This window comes from Rhineura floridana, chromosome 3, assembly GCF_030035675.1.
Source record: "Rhineura floridana isolate rRhiFlo1 chromosome 3, rRhiFlo1.hap2, whole genome shotgun sequence".
Lineage (NCBI taxonomy): Eukaryota > Metazoa > Chordata > Lepidosauria > Squamata > Rhineuridae > Rhineura > Rhineura floridana.
In genome coordinates this window covers 141683537-141706189 of record NC_084482.1, presented here as the reverse complement: position 1 = coordinate 141706189, position 22653 = coordinate 141683537, and the positions used below count along the sequence as shown (strand labels likewise).

The window sequence follows — 22653 nt, the reverse complement described above, 5'->3', positions numbered from 1 at the left end:
TGGAGTATGGTGGAAGTAGATAAGAATAGGTTCTGTGGTTCTTTGGCCTTTAAACATGAAAAGCCAAGTGAAAGTGGATGACCATAAAAGAATCAAGATGGTGATTAGATTGACGTAATTTTTGTTCAGAAGTCATTCTTTTAGATTCATGGTTAAAATTAAAATGTGGTTGTTGTTGTTTTTAAAAAAACACCAATGTTTGTTTAAGGAAGGGAGGAGAGATAATCAGAGTACAAAATAAATAAAACAAACTTAGCATCTAACTAGCATAACACTGAGCATGTTACAAGGTTCAGGAAGCTCTCATGAAGACCAAAACTAGTACAAACCATCATCACACCTATATCTGAGTCGGCAGAGGATGGGATGAGGGAAGCCCAACTAATGGGGAGAGGGCATGGGGCAGCATGAAGCAAGTCATGTACACAGAAAACCTTCAGAGATGGGTGCTTGGGGGCAATTATTACTTTGGCAAGAAGAACCGCTTTGTGCCCAGTGCAGGGCACCTTTGTGGGGGGCACATGACCCCTGGAGCAATGGGAGGGGGATTCCTCATCCCACTCATTTTTGCTCTCGCAGGTCGCTGGTAACCTTGGGCATTCCCACGAGACCCTGAGTGGGGTACAGACAGGGACAGGCCTTAAAAGGCCTTGGCCTGAGTGGCACCAGCCTCTTTCTTCATGCACTGCCTTTCCCGCTCACCTTCCCTCTCTCATTTTTAGTGTGTTACATAGCTGTGCATAACAGGGTCACAAGCTGATGGGGCTGCATAGGAATGTTTCCTCTCAATCAAACTGACTCCTGATTGAGCAGGTTTTTGCCAAACCTACAGTGGTTTGCTTGGCAATTGTTAGATGTTCATTGCTTCTGTCACAATTTAAGGTGGAAATGACATTGGGCAGGATTAAATATAATATAAGAGGGACTCCCATAAGGGGTCTAGTGGGATATTTGCTAGCCATACCCCTAGCTCGGGAGGGGCCAGGCCTCATCCAACTTGCAACTATCCCCACTGCTTGGCCAGCGGGATCACAGGAGGATGGGTGGACGCCTCACCTGGGTCCAATGTTGATCAACTCCCAAGGCTGCTTCTCAACTGCTTGTTGGTCTCCAACTGCTCGTGGGCTCTCTCAGTATTCCCTCAGCACTGACAGAATGGAAGCATATCCTTGCCCACCTGCCATGCCAACCCTGCTTATTTGCTCTAATCAATAAAGTTGTCGCCTTCTTGTCACCCATAAAACAATTGTTGTCCGCTTTATTCCCATGGTGAAGGGGGAAAATACCAGGCACCTGCCTCACATAGGGGAAGAGGAAGAGAAAATTGGAAAGATCCCCTGTTGGGTTCCTGCCATCAAAACACAAGTCAGAAATCAGAAACACAGGACAGTTGTCTCCTCTTCACCACTCCTCACAATATGTCCACAGCATCTCATAGTTCCTCTCCCTCTCTTGCCTCTTCCTCCCCGTCTAGATTTAGAATAGCGCCTTAGGCAGGGAATTTCCTTTCTTGTGTCACCCTGTGAAATGTCATATGCCATGATGCTACTTTGTACATAACAAATAAAATAAAAACAACAGGGTTGGGCCCAGTGGACGCTCCTGCTCCACAAATTGGATGGTCTCATGGGCAGAGTAACGCTCCACACAACTGAGGATCCAAGCCATAATCTTCGGCTTTCCAGAGCAAATCTCCTTTATGCTAGCCAAGCCAGCCTCCTGCCAGCCACCACCAATGGAGTGATGCAAGCAGCACACTGTTGGCAATGACCTGCCCCTTCCACCAAACATACAGATGACTGGGAGGCCCACTGGTTGGGATCCTTGCAAAGCCCTGAAACAGGGTGGGGATGAGCCAGCCTGGAATCTGCTGGATCCCGATCACGTGACAGGAGCCAGGCCTGATTCTCCTGCCCTCCCCACCTTCTACCATGACCACAAGGAGCAGAGCTGCAGGTTAGGGATGGGTGAGAAATTCGATTCAGTTCACATTTCAAGCCAAATCTATCAAATGTGCACTTTCTGAAACCATATGAGACCTGAAACACGGCCACCTTTTGAAATTTGAGCTTATTTGAATTCTGAGATGCAGTTCACCAACCAAACAATGCTTACAAAAATGCATAAATTAGGAGGAAATATGCATAAAAATGCATATGAGTGAAAATAACATGGAAATGCACTATATGATGGGAAATAGCTGGCAAAAATGTGTACATTGATCAAAACTACATACAAAATGTGTTCTAATAAAGATATTGGCACTAAAACATTGAAGATGTTTCATGAGGATTTTTTTGATTAAAAATGCAGAAACTGTAGTGAACTGTGGAGAGCTGAATTTGAGATTGGAAAAATGAGACACAGAGAGAACCGAAAAAGAAGGATCCTTCCATCCCTACTGCAGGTACAGCAGTCGTCTTACGGCTCCACAAAGTCCCTCTGGTGAAGGGGGGGGGTAGAAGGCCATTAGTGAATTAAAAATTAGTGAAAGTATTCAATATTTCCCATCATTTCCCTGCATTTCTTGGAATTGTTTTAATGCCTTTCTGTGTGACGGTGGGGAGAGGAGAAGCCTGTCCTTTGCCACCTGTCGAGCAAAGGGGGAGAGGAGTCACCTTCATTGTTTTGGGGCGGGGAGGACACAGTTCAGACAGCTGTAAAAGTTCACCAGGTTTTGACCATGTCATATTAGAAAGGATGAAAACTCAAAAGAGGTGAAGAAAGGATCCCTGTTTTTGCTTTAGCGCAATGTTTGAAAATCCATAATGTTTCTACGTTTTTGAAAATGTCTTTTAAAAGAGACAGAAACAAGAAGGAACAAGAATCTGAGAACATTAAAAAAAAGAAGCAAAAAACAGTAATACCAGATATAGTACAGGTCACTAAAAATAAATAAATCTCAGCCTCCAAAGTGTAATGATATATTAGTCCAAAACTGTTCACGTTTCCCTAAAGCCACTACAGTTGAGGGGGAAGGAAGGTGTTTACTTCTGATCAGCTCAGAGTAGCAACTGTAAGTGCCCCTAATCAGTGTTTTGTTACCTTTTTTCTATTCAGTTGTTTCTGCAGCTTACCAGCTGTTTTTGATTCAGTGGAGAAACACCAAAAAAGAAGATGCAGATATCAATGTATATTTTGACCGTGAGAGTTCAAGCAGGCCTCAGTTGAGCTGAGATTTCTTTTAATCCTGTGAATTCTGTCTCGCCACAGAATTCCAACAGGCAAAAAATGTTATATTATGATAAAAGATGGGTCAGGCTGGCATTGCCTGTTTCAGAAAAAGCACTTAGCTCCATCACATACACATCCACAACCGCATGAACATTAGCAAATAAAAGCCCAGTTCCCAGCGCTGGCTTAACTAGCTCCAAGGAGTAGTTGGAGCCACATCTTAATAAGCCTCTGCCCCATACCACCATGCACACTTCATGCTTCACAAACAACGTGCTTGGAGATATTGCTGAATTGAACAAAAAGGATTAAGCTGTGTGCTCATACTCTTGGCAGCCCTCCATTACCTGCTGGTTACAGGCATGATGCAGCACCCGAGGGATTGGCTGATGTGCTTGCTACATCTGTAACTCTGCTTTACCAATACAGGAGAATTTGGTTCTGTTTAATGTGTGAACTCATAGTCTGGGCCTCTTTTTTAATGAGTCTTTTCAGTCTTGGTTGGTTTTGGGGTGGCATTTGTTTTATTCTTTAGTGCTGGTTTTGGATTTTAAAGTTGAATGTGATTGTATTATAATTTTGTTTTAATCCTGTTTTGTGTTTCATTTATTGCATGTCGGCTAGAGCATTTATAGCACAGCAATTAACAGATATAACAGGCAAATAACTTAATCTTTGGACTGTGCTTGTATTTTTTCTAATTTTAATAATGGGATTGCTATTTTTAGTATTGTGCTTGTTTCTGTACTTTTGAGGGGATCTCTCCTTTGGAGAGGAAAAGCAGGACAGAAATTCTTGAAGGAAGAAAGAGAGACGGTCAGCTGAAGCTTGCAAACACAGATGATGAAGGACAGGTGTGGATTTGAACTGGGTTTTGCAGTGGCAATGAACCATGACAGATCTCATTAGCTATCGGAACATGGGGAGCTGCCTTATACTGCATCAGACCCTTGGTCCATCTAGCCTAGTATTGTCTACACTGACTGGCAGCAGCTCTCCAGGGTTTCAGAGACAGGAAGCCTCTCCCAGGCCTGCCTGGAGATGCCAGGGATTGACCCTGGAACCTTCTGCATGCAAAGCAGTTGCTCTACCACCAAGCTATACCCCACCTTCTCTCCTAATTTTGTCACTAGTTTGGGTGGGCTCCTTGTCTGCTATGGTTGCAAACACCTTGGAGAGGAGCTTGCAAGCAATCAGAGTATTTTCACAAACTGAGAGGGGAAGAATAGCCAGTTTCATCAGCAGATGGATTTCAGCTTTCAGGCATGCTAACTACATTTGCTCACAGAAAAAAAAAATCCATAGATTTCAATAGAATTGACTTCCAAGTTATTGTGATTAAGACTGTGGTGCCACTTCAACATTACAGACTTTTTCCCAATCATTACATGAAATTACAGGAGTAGCCAATATGATGCCCTCCAGATGTTGTTGGACTTCAGCTCTCATCAGCCCCGACCAGCAGTGATGATGGGAGGTGCAGTCCAACAGCATATGCAGGACACCACGTTGGCTATCCCATGGCAAATACGAGGGGAAATTGAGGATTGTGGGATGCTGGTATGAAGAGCTCTGAGGATCACTTTTTTTAGATGTCAAAGGAATATTGAAGCAGGAAGAATCAGGGCTGGAATTCATTAACAATGCAGTCATATTTCTTAGAGCCTGAAGAAGAATGACAAGCATGCTTGTCAAACTTGTGTCTCTTTGGATATATATTGTATGAATGATAGCTTGGATTAAACACAATGTGGGTATCCAATTTCCACCGCCACCAGCTTACATGCTATGCAGCTCACATGCTACGGCCCCTCTGCACCTCACATGATATTCCGGAGGGTCTCTCGATCCACAGGAGTTGCTTTTCAGGGAGGAGATGGGAAATCTCCACAAATGAAACTCAGGTCAAAGTTGTCCGGATCCATCCGGTATGTTTCGTGCACTAGCAAAGAAGCTTTCTGTAGTGTTTTGGCTTTTGTGTTTTGGCTTTGGTGTTTGCCTGTTTTCAGTTAACTCATCCAACCTGATGAAATAGGCTGTCGCCTACTATCAGGCTTTCCCGGGCCTCTTCAGAGCTGCCTGCCGCTTTGAGGTGGCCACAAATCTGATCCCCCCCCACCAGGAGCCAGTGCTGCTGCAACTCAGCTAGTCTTGCCATGAGCCATGCTAAGAAGAGATCCCACCCACACAACAGCCAGAGGCCAGGTAGAGCTCTCTCAGCTGTGAAGAAGGGACCTGAATTGTGCTATTTAAGTCTCATCCATAGCCATGAGGGGGAGACAAACAGACCTCATTTGCTGCAGCGAGCAAAAATATTTAATCTAATATAAAAACCTAAACCTATTTGATCCATACCCTGATGCTTACCTGAGGACTGGCCTTAATCCTGAGAGTGAAGTGGAGGGTTCCAGTATAGAAAAAGGTGAAGTAGAACCAACTAAGAAAGACTGTTGAGATTATGTTGGATGAAGACTTGTACTGTGATTTGTCTCCTGCTCCATAGGAGTAAGGCTCATTCCACAAAGTAACAGCAGCCATTGCCAACCTGGTGCCCTCCAGCTGATGGGGGTTGTAGTCTGACACATCTGGAGAGCACCAGGATAGCAAAGGGTGACTTGCAGGACCATGTGCTCTAATGTTAATTTAGACAAGAGATCTCTCCTCGTACTTACCTTGATGGTTTCCCTTTCCTTCCATTGGTGGAACCCATGGACTGAGGTGCCTTTGGTGAACCCCTCCACCATACTACCCACAACTTTAAATGTGCATGTCTCAGTGTACAATTTAGTCATTAAAGCTGCCATAGTGTTCTCTCTCTCTTTCAACTTCTGTACCAGGACTGGGGAACCTGTGGCCCTCCAGATGTTGCTGGACTTCACTTCCCATCAACCGCAGCCAATACAGTCAATGGCCGGAGGTTATGGGAGCTGTAGTTCAGCAACACCTGGAGGGTTGCAGCTTCCCCACCCCATTCTATAGACTAGACAGCTTCTACCTCTTGTATTTCTACACTTTTATTTAAGGCTTATTTTCCCTAATAGGTACCTGTGTAATAAAACTGTATTGCACTTAGAGAGGCTTTATTATGACTCTGTGTGAGTTTCAATCTCCCAACCCCCTTCTCTTAAAAAAAATTAAAAGCTATTTTCATTAAATATCTTTCTCTCTTGACTGCATTATTTGCTGTAATATATCACTGTGTTCTGTTTTAGGTAAAATCTAATTAAACGTCAAAAATAATAGCATGCTGCATTAATTATTTTATGATCTCTAAAAGTATAATTTATGGAACATTAAAGTAAAATCATTCAGTTACACCCATAAAGCCCTTGAAGGCAAGAGAACTGGAAAAGAAAAGGGTGCAGAATCTCCACAGTGAGAGCTGGAAACATCTCATCTGCCAACTATTGGAGCAGACCTAATTTCACTTGAAATGATGGAAACTTTCAGCTCCTGAACCCCATGTTTTAAGCAGGGCTGACCCACACATAAGGCAAAGGTGGTCTTGCCCTCCAGGCAATGTGCATTTAGAAGATACTATGCCACCAGCTGCGGCTTTGTTCCTAAGCTAGCTCTCTTGCTGCTTCCAGCCAAGAATGAAATTGGTTACAATTACTAGCAATTATAGGGAGAGCTCTCAACAGAAGTCAGAAAAGAAGAAAGTGTGGGGGAGGGGGGAAGGGAGCACATAATCCAGGATGATCTGCTCGAAATGATTGTTTGGACAGATCAATGGACTAATTTATTTTATAATAGCTTTTATGTTGTAACCAAGTGGCAAATGTTATTGATTTTGCAGAATGCCTGTCATTTATACAGGTACCGGGAGGGGGGCAAGAAGGCATCATTTATCACAGCACACAATGATATAATACTCCCCCCCCCAGTAGCCACTGGGTCGTTGTCCAGAGATCCTGGGCTGTGTCTCAGAAGCACCCTTTCAACTTTATTTGTGCCAAGGAAAAAGCTGGAAAATTTTGGAAACTGGCATATTACATTCTTACATCTGATCAAACCTTTCTTGGGGAGTGAGATTATTAAGGCTGCATTCAGACATGGGGTTTATTGTGTTAGTTTTGCTGATTATAATGGTAGCACTTCTATCCTGATTTCTAACAATCCATTCAAACTGCAGTACCTTTACATTATGGAACGATGGCATTTTGGCCAATATACTGCCATGTTGCAATAAATTTCATTCACACCAGTGGGAGTGGTGTGACACAACAATGAACTTCACTGGACATGAGGCTGCTCCCATACCCTTTCCACACTTCTGTTTCCCCATGATCCTCCCATGAAAATGGTGGGAAAGAACTGTATGCCAGTATATCGCCCCAAGTTTCATCACTTTACTCCTATGCTTTTGTGGGTTAATGTGGTTGCAAATGGATTTTTTCTGGAAACAACACAGAAATGAGCACTAATCTTTCACTACATTCTACTAAATTTCCAGAAGTGGCTTTTACATCCTGTGAAAGATCAAATAAAATGAGAAAATTATCAGCAGCCTAAGACTGAGCAACTGAAATGTAGCAGATTCTTTTATATCCGAGTATGAGAGCCAATGTGGCGTAGTGGTTAGAGTGTTGGACTACGACCTGGGAGACCAGGGTTCGAATCCCCACACAGCCATGAAGCTCACTGGGTGACCTTGGGCCAGTCACTGCCTCTCAGCCTCAGAGGAAGGCAATGGTAAACCCCCTCTGAATACCGCTTACCATGAAAACCCGCCATAAGTCAGGACCGACTTGAAGGCAGTCCATATATTGGGGATATATTTTATAGTATCTTGTTTTCACAATGCATTTGGATGTCTTTCTGTCTTTAAAAAAATTGGATGCATTGTATTACTTTTTGACAGTATGTTATATTCTTCGTATTATATAATTTAGCAAGAAATATTCAGGAATCAAGGACCTGTATGAGAGTTTCACTTTTTGAAAAGGTGATTTAATATATCTTGTTCCAAGAAGTGTTTTTGTGCTGCTGGTGTTTGCCCAGGCTGCCCATTTGCCAGGAGAGAGAAAGGGGGGGGAGGGAGAGCGAGCCTCAGTTATGCTTGCAAGCAGTTTTTTTGCCTTTGATGAACACAGACTCAAGGGAAGGAAAAATATCAGGAAATACAAAGTATAACTTTATTGAAACAGACATCCCATCTACCTTTGTAGCAGATGCACAATTTATGTCCCAAAATGTGTGTGCGTATATATAATACTTTATGAACCCTTTGATTCCAGATGTATTCTACTGCAGCAAGCAGATTTCATGGCCCTCAGTATATGTGGACAGCACACTCTGAGCTAATAACCTCCAGCGCTGCATCTTAAAAAAAACAGGTATATACATTGTCCTTAACATCCCCTTAGCAAACCTGCTTGGCCTCTTGGTAAAATGCGACACTTTTCACAAATGCTGAAACAAGCAATGAATAGCAGAGACAGGAGCAGAATCAAATGTTGTGGAGAGGTAAATAATTGCTATAGCAGTTGAGAGTCATCTACATTTCTGTGAAATAGATTGCGAGAAGATGCAAGTTACTTAGCCTGACAGTGAAATGTCATGTATACCTCCAGGTTGACTGTTTTTATGGGGTGAGAAGAAGATGCCTTGAACCTCTGCTTCCTGTAATTAACAATGCAGCACTTACGTTTTTCAGGTGTCACTGTTGGCAATGGTTCTGGGTGCCTCTTTAGCTCTGGATGGATGAGATGATCCTCTCCTTCACAGCAGGAAAGCATCACATGGTTGCAAGGGTAGCCAAGATTTGGGTTGGACTCACAGCTTTGACCCTCACTTTTTACTCGTAGGCCCAGTCCACAACAATCGCAGCATTGCTGTAAGAGAATGGGACCACTAGTATGGTAACTGTGGTAATGTCACTGAATAACTAGCATGATGCCTGTCACTAGGTAGAGACATTCAGTTCTGTTCACCTTTGAACTTAAAGGTGAACCTACCAAATTCATACTTTCTGAAACAATACACGAACCAAAACACAGCCATAGAATTCACACTTCTCCAAATTGTACAGTGCACTTCTCCAGCTACGTAATGCATATACTGGGATAAAGTGTGCATTAAAACGCATGCATTAGTAAAAATAACACACAAAAATGAATTATATCAAGGGAAATTGGTTTGCAAAATGTGTATATCAGGCAAAATTACATGCAAAAATGTGTATGAAAAATTAGCTGATTACTTTTTATGAGAACTTTTTTCAAAAAAAATTGCAAGCTGATCTAGAAATGTGGAACTGAACAAGACTGGGAAAATGAGAATCCACGAGACACTGTTCAATGTGTCCACTGCTTCTCCAACACATATACACCAAGGATACCTAACAGTGATTTTGTTCTAACTAGTGCTGTGCCAAAAATTTCTCCCACATTTTTTTTACCACTCTTCATCACTAGATGAGAAATTGCATTTGTTAATTATCAAAGGGGAGAGAACATTTTGGTGAAATTCTCATGGATGGGGTGCAGTAGTCTGCAGCCTCCCGAGACGACCGTGTTTGATTAAATCCCAGGGAAAGACATCATGAGAACTCCTTATATCCACAGAAATTCTAAAGAAATGTAAAGTGCTCTAAGAATGACTCAGAAAATAGAAGCCTCACAGGAAGAAAACTTCAAAGAAACCAGAGAATGGATTTCGGCACAGCACTAGTCCTCACTGTCTTTCCATATGAATGAGTGATAATCTTTCATTTATATGGAAGAAAGAAACTGAAATGTACTGCCAAAAAGTCCCATGCTACACTCTGGGTTCACTGAAGCATATTCATACTTTAGCAGTGGCACCCCAGTTCAGCCTCCTGTGCTGAACAAGCAATATTATTTATTTATTATTTAATTTATATCCTGCCCCTCCTCCCAGCAGGAGCCCATATCAATAACCATTGATACTGCTGTCCCAGGACCTGTTCTGTGACACTGCAACTCCACCTGTAGTGGTCAAACCTTTTTCACTTCTCTCAATGTAGATGAACTTACAAGATCTGAACAGGGTGGTTCACGACAGATGCTACTGGAGGTCGCTGATTCATAGGGTCGCCATAAGTCGTAGTCGACTTGAAGGCACATAACAACAACAACAATGTAGAGAGAAGACTCAGCTGCCAAAAACAATATCAAGAAGCTGACCTGACCAGCCTACGCTTCCTCAGTAATGGTGCAATGGAGAATAGCAGTTTTCCATAAAAATGCAGTTTATTATTAAGGACTGTGTGCACAAGAGAGATTTGGGAATATTGAAAATGGCATGTACAATACAGATGTGAATGGATCTCCACCACGGATAGGAGGCAATCCAGTTCATACGCAGCCCTATTCTATATAACAGGGAGCACAACCACTTTCAATAAGGACTTTATCACTTCCCAGATGTGATGGGGGGTAGGAAGGCAGTTCAGCTGCAGGCATTGTGAAAGCTGGAGCAGAAGACACTTGTTATTTATATATAGTGTATTTTGTTTCTTGGTTTATTATCTATTTATTTATTTATCTATTTATTAAATTTATATCCTGCTCTTCCTCCTAGTAGGAGCCCAGGATGACAAACAAAAACACTAACAACTCTAAAACATCACAAAAACAGACTTTAAAACAAAACCGCCCAGAGAGCTTCGGCTATGGAGCGGTATACAAGTGCAATAAATAAATAAATAAACATCTTTAAAAACATATCAAAACAAAACAACTTTTAAAACATCTTTTTTAAAAAGCTTCAAAAACATCTTAAAAAGCAATAACAACACAGATGCAGACTGGGATAAGGTCTCTACTTAAAAGCCTTATTGAAAAGAAGGTCTTCAATAGGCGCCAAAAAGATAACAGAGATGGCACCTGTCTAATATTCAAGGGGAGGGAATTCCAAAGGATAAGTGCTGCTAGACTAAAGGTCTAATTCCTATGTTGTGCAGAACGGACCTCCTGATAAGATGGTATCTGCAGGAGGCCCTCACCTGCAGAGTGTAGTGATCAACGGGGTATATAAGGGGTAAGATGATCTTTCAGGTATCCTGGTCCCAAGCTGTATAGGGCTTTGTACACCAAAACCAGAACCTTGAACTCATCGGTAGCTAATGGGCAGCCAGTGCAATTCTTTCAGCAGCAAGGTGTCATGTTGATGATACCTTGCCCCAGTGAGCAGTCATGCTGCCGCATTTTGCACCACCTGCAGCTTCCAGACCAACCTCAAGGGCAGCCCCAAATGGTACATGTTATAGTAAACCAGCCTGGAGGTTACCAGTGCATGGACAACAGTGGTCAGGCTATCCCGGTCCAGAAACGGATGCAGCTATCTTACCAACCAAAGCTGGTAACAGACATTCCTAGTCACTGAGGTCACCTGGGCCTCTAGTGATAAAGATAGATCCAGGAGCACTCCCAGACTACAGACCTGCTCTTTCACGGGGAGTACAACCCCATCCAAAGCAGGCAACTGACCAATTATCTGAACTCAGGAACCACCAACCCACAGTGCATCAATCTTGCTAGGATTCAGACTCAGTTTACTGACTCTTATGCAGCCCACCACCAAGTCCAGGCATTGGTCCAGGGTTTACATGGCCTCTCCCGATTCCAATGTTATAGAGAAATAGAGCTGGGTATCATCAGTGCGCTAGTGACACCTCACCCCAAATCTCCTGATGACTTCTCCCAAGGGCTTCACATAGATATTAAACAGCATTGGGGACAAGATGGTACCTTGCAGCATCCCACAGCACAACTGCAAGTGGGCCGAAAGACAGTCACCCAATACTATTCTCTGAAAACGACCCTGGAGGTAGGATCAGAACCACTGTAAAACAGAATCTCCAACACCCATCTCACTAAGTCGGGTCAGAAGGGTACCATGGTCAATAGTATCAAAAGCCCCCGAGAGATCAAGTAAGAATAATGGGTCACACTCCCCCTGTCCTTCTCCCGATAAAGGTCATTCATCAGGCCGATTCAGTCCCATAGCCAGGCCTGAATGCAGATTGGAATGGGTGACGATAATCTGTTTCATCCAATAGTACTTGCAATTGCTGCACCACAACCCTCTCAATTACCTTCCCTAAAAATGCTGGGGAGGGCACTGTTAAGAGCCTGACGCATCTTATTTTTCCACAGCGTGACAAGGGCTTCTAAAGAGTCACCTGCTCTATCTACTGGGAACTCCCCCAAGGCATTCAGGAATCCAGTGGATTCTATTAGTCTCCGGGGGTGGACCATCTTAATGTGTCCACCACCCCTGCAGGGAAGGATCAGAGCCGTAAAACTTAACTTCACCAGGAAGTGTTCTGACCATGACAATAGGGTGACATCTGTCCCCTCCCATCTCCAGATCACCCCTTCCTCTATCTGGAGCAAACCCCCAGTCGAGGGTATGCCCTGCCCTATGCGTCTGCCTGGTGACAACTTGAGACAGCCCCATGGTCATCATGAAGGCCATGAAGTACTGAGTTGGAACACTAGAGGCAGCCTCAGGATGGATATTAAAATCACCCAGCACTATCGTTCTGGGCTCCTCCACAGCTGAGACGGCCTCTGTCAGCTTGGTCAGAGAAGCTGTCGGGCAGGGTGGACGGTACACCAGCAGCAACCCTATTTTACTGTCTCTTTGGCCCAACACCAGGTGCAGGCTCTCACAGCCAGCTCCAAGACAGAGTGGATTCCTGGTGACAGAGATAGAAGTTCTACAGACCACAGCAACTCCTCCACCCAACCCTTTAGCCTGTGCTGGTGTTGCACCGAGTATCCAGGTGGGCAAAGCTGGGTCAGATCAACTCCCAGCTCACCCACCCAGGTTTTCATAATACATACCAAATCAACACCAACATCCAAATCATGGATGAGTGTGGTTTGATTGTGAATTGATCTGACATTAAACAACAGCACACACAGGCCAGTGGGCACAGCAGATGAGCTGGTGCCTTGGGTGGTTTAGAGATTAAACAGGGTGTAAGTACATTCCTTCCTTCCTTCAATCAGTCAGTCATATTAGAAGAATGAATCTAGGGCAGGAATGGAGAACTTTTCACCCTTCAGATGTTGCGAGACTCCAGCTCCCATCATCCCCAACCACCACGGCAAATGGTCAGGGATCATGGGAGACATAGTCCAACAACACCAGGATACCTCTTGGGTTTGCATCTCCTTCTCCTTCACTGTAACTACTACTACTACTACTACTACTACTCAAGAGCTTGGAAAAGTTACTTTTTTGAACTACAAACTCCCATCAGCCCCATCCAGCATGGCCACTGGATTGGGCTGATGAGAGTTGTAGTTCAAAAAAAGTAACTTTTCCAAGTTCTACTACTACTACTACTACTACTACTACTACTATTGCGTACATAATATTAATAAAAAATAGTAGGAGCCCACGGTGGTACACAGAAACACTAAAACACTCTGAAACATAATAAAAACAGACATTAAAATATATAAAAACAAAACATCTTTAAAACCATATTAAATGTGTATTGAATGTGTATTAGAACCTATGCCATAAATACCTATATGAGCAGACCTCACCGATACAATCCATGGCTGGCAGATTACATGAGTGGAACCTATTCACATAGCACAGGGGTGGGGTACCTGTAGCTCTCCATAAGTTGTTGGACGACAGCACCCCTGACTATTGGCCATGGTGGCTGGGACTGACGAGAATCAAACAACATCTGGAGGGATACAGATTCCCCACCCCTGACAGCAATTTATTTACATAGGCTCTGTTTTACTTCTGAGGTAAACTGGGGTAAACCATGCACACTGGAGGAGAGTGTGTAAGCTTTCATACTCTATTGCATGTGACATCTATACACTAGAAATATCTGTGAACTAGACTGATTCTGCTTGTGCTTCAGCAGCTGAAATGGCATCTTAATAGGGGAAATCATCATTCTGCAAAATCCAGTTTCCAACACAAAAGCTTCAGAATTATTTATCAGATCCTCCATAAATATGCTTCTTTACAGTTTATGACAAAACTCACTTTAATGAATGCAACACTTGTTCTGTACCTACTAAGAAATGTTGCAATCACGCATAGCAAGAAGTTTAAAAACTGACAATTCAAGTATAATAGATCTGTCCTGTCTTACTGAGAAACTTAATTTCTAGCAGCAGGTAATTGTAATTACCCCTGCAGGATCCAGTTTATGATTCCATTTGCAAATTGTTAAATCAAGCCACAACAAACATAAATTTCCAACAAACAAAAATGACTCATAAGAGCTCTGTTCATTAGCCATGCCGGCATTCTCTTGGCCCTGGTGATACCTTTCCTGATCTGTGGTATACACTCGTTGCATTTCTAATACTGTTTTTAAACAACCACAAGCATTTTGAACCTCTTGACTTTGCCTTTCAACTTCCTTTTTACCAACCCCCCCTCTGTTTTAAGTTTCCTCCTGCGAAGTCAAATGTGACCATGTTGGATTTTCCTGGCAGTTGGCATGTATGTCCAATTTAATAGCATTACGGCCAGTGCTCTTAATCAGCTTGAAAACACATCTCGCAACAGGTCCTGGGTGCCACTTAAGATTAAGTTCAGAATCACCACCCCTCTGGATAATTCCATGACCAACTGTTCTAGGGCACAGTCATTTAGAGTATCTAAAACTTTTATGGAGTATTTATGGAATATGGAGAAATCAATTGGTTCCCAATATTTTATCACCCTATTTGTTTAATCTATACTCAGAACATATCATACGGAAAGCAGGATTGGATCAAGATGAAGGAGGTGTGAAAACTGGAGGGAGAAATATCAATAATTTAAGATATGCAGACGATACCATACTACTAGCAGAAACCAGTAATGATTTGAAATGCATGGTGATGAAAGTTAAAGAGGAAAGCACAAAAGCAGGACTACAGCTGAACGTCAAAAAGACCAAAGTAATGACAACAGAAGATTTATGTAACTTTAAAGTTGACAATGAGGACATTGAACTTGTCAAGGATTATCAACAGGGCCAGCTCCAGGCATGCCGGGGCCCTCAGGCATCAGGTTGGGCCCTGGTGTGTGTGCATGCATTCGCTCACGTGCACTCGTGCGCACGAGCACAGGGCCCCCCCACCTAGCTGTCTCCTGTCTGTTACCATTACCATTAACCAAGATGACGGCCACAGTTTCCCTAAGGGGATGATGCCTCTGCCGCCATGTTCATTGATGGCATGAGTGCGTGCTATGTGCGCGCGTCTCTGCCATCAACTAAGATGGCGGCAGGGGCTTCAGTACTTTAGGGAAAACGTAGCCACCATCTTCATTAAGGGCAATGCTAAAAGGCAGGAGACAGGTAGGTAGGGGGGCGCAGGGGGGCGTGGATCACCGCAGATCGTGGAAGGAGAGCGGAGGGGCCACTGAGGGCCCCCTGACCAGTGCCCCACCTGGCCACCCTTTAGAACGAGTCCTGATTATCAATACCTTGGCACAGTCATTAACCAAAATGGAGACAATAGTCAAGAAATCAGAAGAAGGCTAGGACTGGGGAGGGCAGCTATGAGAGAACTAGAAAAGGTCCTCAAATACAAAGATGCATCACTGAACACTAAAGTCAGGATCATTCAGAGCATGGTATTCCCAATCTCTATGTATGGATGTGAAAGTAGGACAGTGAAAAAAGCAGAAAAGAGAAAAATCAACTCATTTGAAATGTGGTGTTGGAGGAGAGCTTAGCGCATACCATGGACTACGAAAAAGAGAAACAATTGGGTGTTAGAACAAATTATTCCAGAACTATCACTAGAAACTAAAATGATGAAACTGAGGTTATCTTACTTTGGACACATCATGAGAAGACATGGTTCACTAGAAAAGACAATAATGCTGGGAAAAACAGAAGGGACTAGAAAAAGAGGAAGTCCAAACAAGAGATGGATTGATTCCACAAAGGAAGCCACAGACCTGAACTTACAAGATCTGAACAGGGTGGTTTATAACAGATGCTGTTGGAGGTCACTGATTCATAGGGTCGCCATAAGTCATAATCGACTTGAAGGCATATAACAACAATAACATTAGTAAAACATTTCCTCTTGTGGATGCTTACCAGCTTTCATTCTTCATCTCAAGATCTCAATTAACATTTCAATCAGGGGGTGACAGCATGTCCCCAGTACTAAACTACTCTCAGGGCCCAGTATCACCACCCATGAAGATTGGGGGTTTCTAGCTTGCTGGATTCAATGCTGTCTTTCACATATTGTGCAACACCACCTCCACCTTCCTTCCTATAGAGTTTATATCCTGATATAAGTTTGTCCCAGCAGTTCTGTCTATTCCATCAGGTTTCTGTTATGCCCACTATATCAATGCTGTCCTCTAAGACCAAACACTCCAGTTTTCATATCGTAGCTCAGAGGCTTCTAATATTAGCATATAAACACTTATATATAGTGTCTCCCTTCAAGTGGCTTTGGCATGTGTTTTGGCTTGTGGTGCTTTAGCCTACCTGTGCCCCTGCATTGAATGCCTAGTTCTATGCCTCTCCCATTTAAATTCCCCTCATTTTTTTGTCTTTATCCCAAGGGGGAGATTTCTTCCAAACCAGACCCTCCTCAGCTTCTGTCGGCTTTTCCCCTGCAATCAGTTTACAAGCCTCTCTGCCACCTTTTTGATTTTAAGCGCCAGCAGTCTGGTTCCATCCTGGTTTAAGTGACCCTTTTGGCTAGGCTTGTCTTGTCCCAAAATATTCCTCAGTGCCTATCAAAGCCAAACCCTTCCTCCTGACATCATTGTCTCATCCATGCCGTGAGACTACCTGTCTAGCTCATCCTATTCCTCCATTGGCAGGCTGGCTGATTGCCGTTGGCTGAAGAAACAGTTAATCTCAGTCCCATTTTGCGCCTTTTTCTCTGGGCCTCATAATGACTGCAGCTTAATTGTCCCCACCGCATCTAGGGAAAGTGGTGAAGCCCATACTGAGCTGAAAGGGGAAATAGCTCTAAAGACTGGGTATCTTCACAACAGGCCTGCAGAGTTCATACCCATTTTCTGAAAACAGCACTAGTAGTTGCTGTTTTGATTCCAGGCTGCCATCAAAGTACTGATTTTAACTTTAAGGCTGCAATCCTATAAGAACTTATTGAGCTCAATGGGTGCTTTGGAAAACTGCCTGTCTCTGTACTGTTTCACAGGCTGTTTGATTCAGCTCGGGGTCATCCCAAGTCTGCTTTGTTTCTCCTCCCATTCCACTATTGGCAAATAAGAATATGATATAATAGTTTCTTCCTTTAGCACACTAGCCCCTCCAGAATGTATAAAGCCTGCAAAATCACAGGTAGATAGGCTTTTGACCTCGGCACCTTTAAAGTTTGAGGATCTATGAATTTGCTTTCTTTTCCCCATAATTCCACCCTGGCTTTATGGTATTATGGCAAACTTAGAGGTTTTTATTTTCTTTTAGTAGATGTTTCTCTGCAGCATTTTTTTTTAAAATCTCAATTGCTGTGGAGCCATGAAGCACTTTGAATTGTACTGATTGCAGTTCACCTCTGACAAGTCTAAAATCCCTCCAAGACACCCAATATCATCTTAGGATTTGTGATTCATCTGAATCTAATGCACACCTCTAATCCCCATGGGTCAAGACTTTCTGGAGCAAATGAGCTTGTGTGCCATTATCAAGTTTTTACCAAACTTCCATCTGAGATGAGGTTACCTGAAACAGAGCAGGACGTGCTTTGTGAGTTTGCTCCCTAGGGAAATTCAACATACCCTTTTCACTATGGTTTTTGGAAGATGGTTTTCTTCCACTGGGTCTTCTGAGAACCAGGGTTAGTTTGATTTTTTTAAGAATATGAGATTAGTTTGTTTGTTTTTGGGAAAATTGAATATTGTTAACATACTTGTTCTTGTGTTGTTTTTATGAACTGATTTTATAATGTTTTGCAATATTGATGGTTTATTTTATTATATTATTTATTATTATTATTATTGTATTATATTATATTATGCTTTGAGAACAGTTGTAGTCAAAATGTGACAAACAAATTCAAATGTACATAATTATATGTTTCCCTCCTAGGTCCTATTTAGTCATTATGGACTAAGCTTGGTGTCTTTGATGAGCAGAATTATAAAGAATGTCCTCCAGCATTTTTGTTTTCAATAACCCAAAAGAGTACACACTTTCTTCTAATTTCCTTCTTCTCTCATAGATGTCATCTTTATTATAGTTTCCTACATCTGCATTTAGGGTTTTATCTTTTTAGTGTATTGGATGCTTTCATGGATGCTGGTTTGGAATGGTGCTGGGGGCAGACCACGTCAATCTAGAGGAACAAGGAATAGATACATAATATCCATCCCTTGTTCCAGGTCTGTCCAGAACCAGAAGGAAGCTGGGGGACGCAGGATTCCTACCGACCTTCGGCTGCTGATGTGTAATGCCAGGTCTGTAGTACAAAAAACATCTACCATCCGTGATGTGATTCTGGATGAATGTGCAGACCTGGCATGTATTACGGAGACCTGGTTGGATGAAGCCTCAGCTCCCATTCTTGAGGCCATGTGACCCCCAGGTTTCTGCTACGCACAGCAGCCGAGGGTGGGAAGGCGGGGAGGGGGAGTGGCAGTTATTTATCGAGAGTCGTTGATCTTTGCCAGACCTCCCCTTCATGGGACCAACTTTGTTGATTGTATGTACTGGAGGTTGGGCTCGAAGGGCAGTTTAGGGATCCTGCTCGTGTACCGCCCACCCCGCTGCACGGCAGACTCCCTGGCCGAGGTGCTGGAGGTGATCTCGGATGTGCGAATGTTGTCCCCGGAGCTGTTAGTTCTGGGTGACTTTAACATACACACCAAGACCACTCTCGTAGGAGCCCGTCGGGATTTCCTGGAAACCATGGCTTCCTGGGAACTGCGCCTTAGTAATATTGAGCCCACCCATATAGCCGGTCATACTCTTGACCTTGTATTTGTCCCGGGGGGGAGGGTAGTGTGCTGAAGTTAGGGGTTATTTCTTCTACCCCTGTGTCATGGTCAGACCACTATCTGGTAAAGATGGATCTCTCGATGCCGCACGCCCTCCGCAGGGGTAAAGGTCCTATTAGAATGGTCCGCCCCAGGCGCCTGATGGATCCAGATGGTTTCCTGACGGCGCTTGGGGAATTGGAACCTGCTGAAGGTCGCCCGGTCGAAGCCCTGGTGATGGAGTGGAACGAGAGGATCGCCGGGGCGTTAGACCGAGTGGCTCCAAAACGTCCTCTCCCCCTGAACAGAACTCAGGTAGCACCATGGTACACACCACGGTTGCGTACTTTGAGACAGGAGGTGAGACGACTAGAGCCCCGGTGGCGGAAGTCACGCTCCGAAGATGCTCGGACACAGGTTAGAGCAGCAATAGCTGCCTACCAGGTGGCGGTAAGGGAATTCTTTGCTGCCTCTATTGCATCAGCAGAGTGCTGTCCCAGGAGGTTGTTCCAGGTGGTCCGAAGCCTGGTCGGTCCAGTTGCTCAGGAACCCTTGGAACAGTCCAAGGCCTCCTGTGACAAATTGGCAAAGCACTTTGCTGATAAAATCGAGCACCTGAGGAGCTCGATTCCGTGCGCCGTGGATACAGTGAGTGAGCTAGAGTTGGCCAGTTGCAAACCGGTCAAATGGGAACGATTTCGGCCTCTTCCTTCTGAGGATGTGGACAAGGTGCTCTCATCTGTAAGGCCTACCACTTGTCTACTTGATCCTTGCCCGTCGTGGCTCCTTATGAGCTGCAAAGAGAGATTGGGCGAGGGGATCAAGGCAATGGTTAATGCATCCTTGCAAGAGGGTGTTATGCCACTAGCCCTCAAGGAGGCTATTATAAAGCCCATCTTAAAGAAGTCCTGCTTGGATCCCCAAATTTTAAACAACTTTCGCCCAATTTCGAATTTACCATTCTTGGGCAAGGTCATTGAGCGAGTGGTGGCAAATCAGTTGCAGACACACTTGGATGAAACGGATTATCTAGATCCATACCAATCGGGTTTCAGGACTGGACATGGAACTGAAACAGCCTTGGTCGCTCTGGTAGATGATATGAGGAGGGCATTGGATAGGGGAGAATTTACCTTCCTTGTCCTCCTGGATCTCTCAGCAGCTTTCGATACCGTTGACCACGGTATCCTTTTAGATCACCTGGAGAGTTTGGGATTGGGAGGCACGGTTTTACAGTGGTTCCATTCCTTTCTCTCCGATAGGCATCAACAAGTAGCATTGGGTGATGAGGTTTCAGACCCTTGGCCTCTCAACTGTGGTGTGCCACAGGGTTCTATCCTCTCTCCCATGCTATTTAACATCTATGTAAAGCCACTGGGAGCGATCATCAGGAGATTTGGGCTGCAGTGTCACCAATATGCGGATGACACTCAGCTCTATCTCTCATTTAAATCTTCACCGGAGAGGGCTGTGGAGACCATATCCAAGTGCCTGGAATCCGTGAGTGGATGGATGGGCAGGAACAGGCTGAAGTTGAACCCTGATAAGACCAAGGTACTACTTGTGGGAGACAAGGGAGGGTTGGGAGATGTTGACCTAGTGTTTGGCAGGGTGAGGTTGCCCCTACAGGACCAGGTCCGCAGCCTCGGGGTCATTCTTGATTCCAAGCTGTCCATGGAGGCTCAGATTTCGGCCGTGAGCCGGGCAGCTTGGTATCAATTACACCTTATACGTAGGCTGCAACCCTACCTCCCTGTTCAACAGCTCCCACTCGTAGTACATGCCCTGGTCACCTCTCGATTGGACTACTGTAATGCGCTCTACGTGGGGTTACCCTTGAAAACGACCCGGAAATTGCAACTTATACAGAATGCAGCGGCGCGCTTACTTACCAACAGCTGCCGCCGTGATCATATTATGCTGGTGTTATTTGATCTACACTGGCTGCCGGTTGTTTTCCGGGCCCGATTCAAGGTGTTGGTATTAGCCTTTAAAACCCTGTACGGTTTCGGCCCAGTTTACCTGAAAGAGCGCCTCCACCGCCACCAATTATGCTGCCCGACCAGATCAGCCATGCAAGGCCTTCTCTCAATCCCACCAACCAAAACAGCTAGGTTGGTGGGTACTAGGGAGAGGGCTTTCTCCGTGGTGGCCCCCACTCTCTGGAACTCCCTCCCGTTTGATCTTCGACATGCCCCTTCCTGGATGTATTCCGCAAGGCCCTGAAGACATGGCTATTTCAACAGGCCTTTGAGATCCTTGGGATGGGTTAATCTCCATGATTTGTCATCTATTATATGCTGTAAATGTAAATGTTTTATAAATGTATTGATGACTGTCCAGTATTTTATTTATTGATTTGATACTATTGTATTTTATCCCATTTTAATGTACGTCGCCTAGAGTGGCTATCTGCCAGATAGGCGACACACAAATTAATTATTATTATTATTATTATTATTATTATTATATAATCTGTCACAGAATACTAAATGATTTTTAAGAGTTTGCATGCTTTTAAGCCACTATTAATTGGTTCAATAAAAGGAATCTGTTATTTTATTTCTTTTTTATTTTATACTTTATTTTATAATCTCAGAAGAATGCAAAGTGGTAGGCTTCTGCATTACAGTACTATGAAACTTGGCAAATACTTTTAAAGAACTATAAGGCTAACTGGGATGCCCTTTAGGAAAGCAGAATGTCCTCAGGAATATGTGTTTCACTGATTCTATACAAGTCTTAGTAACACTGATCACAGACCAGCTCAGGAATGCATATGTTCCAATATGCTTCCCTTTTCCATTAATCCTGTATGCTCATTCTTTTCAATGCACCAAAGTACAAATTTGTAGTTGGGCAACCCAATTACATTTTCTCTGTACCTCAAAAATACTTTTTCCAATCTTTTTTATGCACTGTCCTTCCTTATACTAACAGAAAGCTAAATGCATACGTTGTGCATTTCCTGTTGCAAACAGCTTGCCATTAAAAATTATTTAAGTGATTAGTTCTAGTTGCAACAGTAGTATTAGATGTAGTTGCACCAGTAACGCCACCTTGAGTTCAGTGCCGCTTACAGTGCAATCTGATGCATGTCTTCTCATAAGCAAGTCCCATCCCATTTTTTATGGGATTTACTCTCAGGTATGTGTTTATGCGATTGCAGCCTCATTCTCTAAAATAAATGCATAGAACAAGACTTCACAGCATAAATTAGTAATATGCTAAATATTGAGGCATTCAGGACACAAATTGACAAGTAGTTCTCCCTACTGACTCACTAGGAACTTTATGGCTGATGCAACTGGATTGTGCAGTTCATCCATAGCAGCATCCATTGCAGATAAATGACCCATAACACAAATCTCAATGTAGCATTTTACTCATTTTTAGAAATAACCAAATACTGAAATAATGTTCTGAAAATTACATCATTCAATAGGAATAATAAGCCTCAGCAGCCAATTAACCCCTGTGTTGCACTATGACTGATCTTACATTTTTCATACGAACAGAAGTTATTTGGAAGACATTTTGATATTACAGACCCTGCTG

At 43.6% G+C, this 22653-nt stretch overlaps 1 protein-coding gene across 12 annotated transcripts in view; it reads right to left on the bottom strand.

Annotated features, from left to right (window-relative positions):
• FBLN2 (fibulin 2) overlaps positions 1 to 22653 on the bottom strand; it is a 266919-nt gene that overhangs the window by 65137 nt on the left and 179129 nt on the right. For all 12 annotated transcript variants that reach the window (XM_061618173.1, XM_061618171.1, XM_061618163.1 and 9 more), the window contains one exon: positions 8825 to 9011. In XM_061618173.1, coding sequence (XP_061474157.1) covers positions 8825 to 9011 — 187 coding nt within the window. The remainder of the gene's footprint in view (positions 1 to 8824; positions 9012 to 22653) is intronic.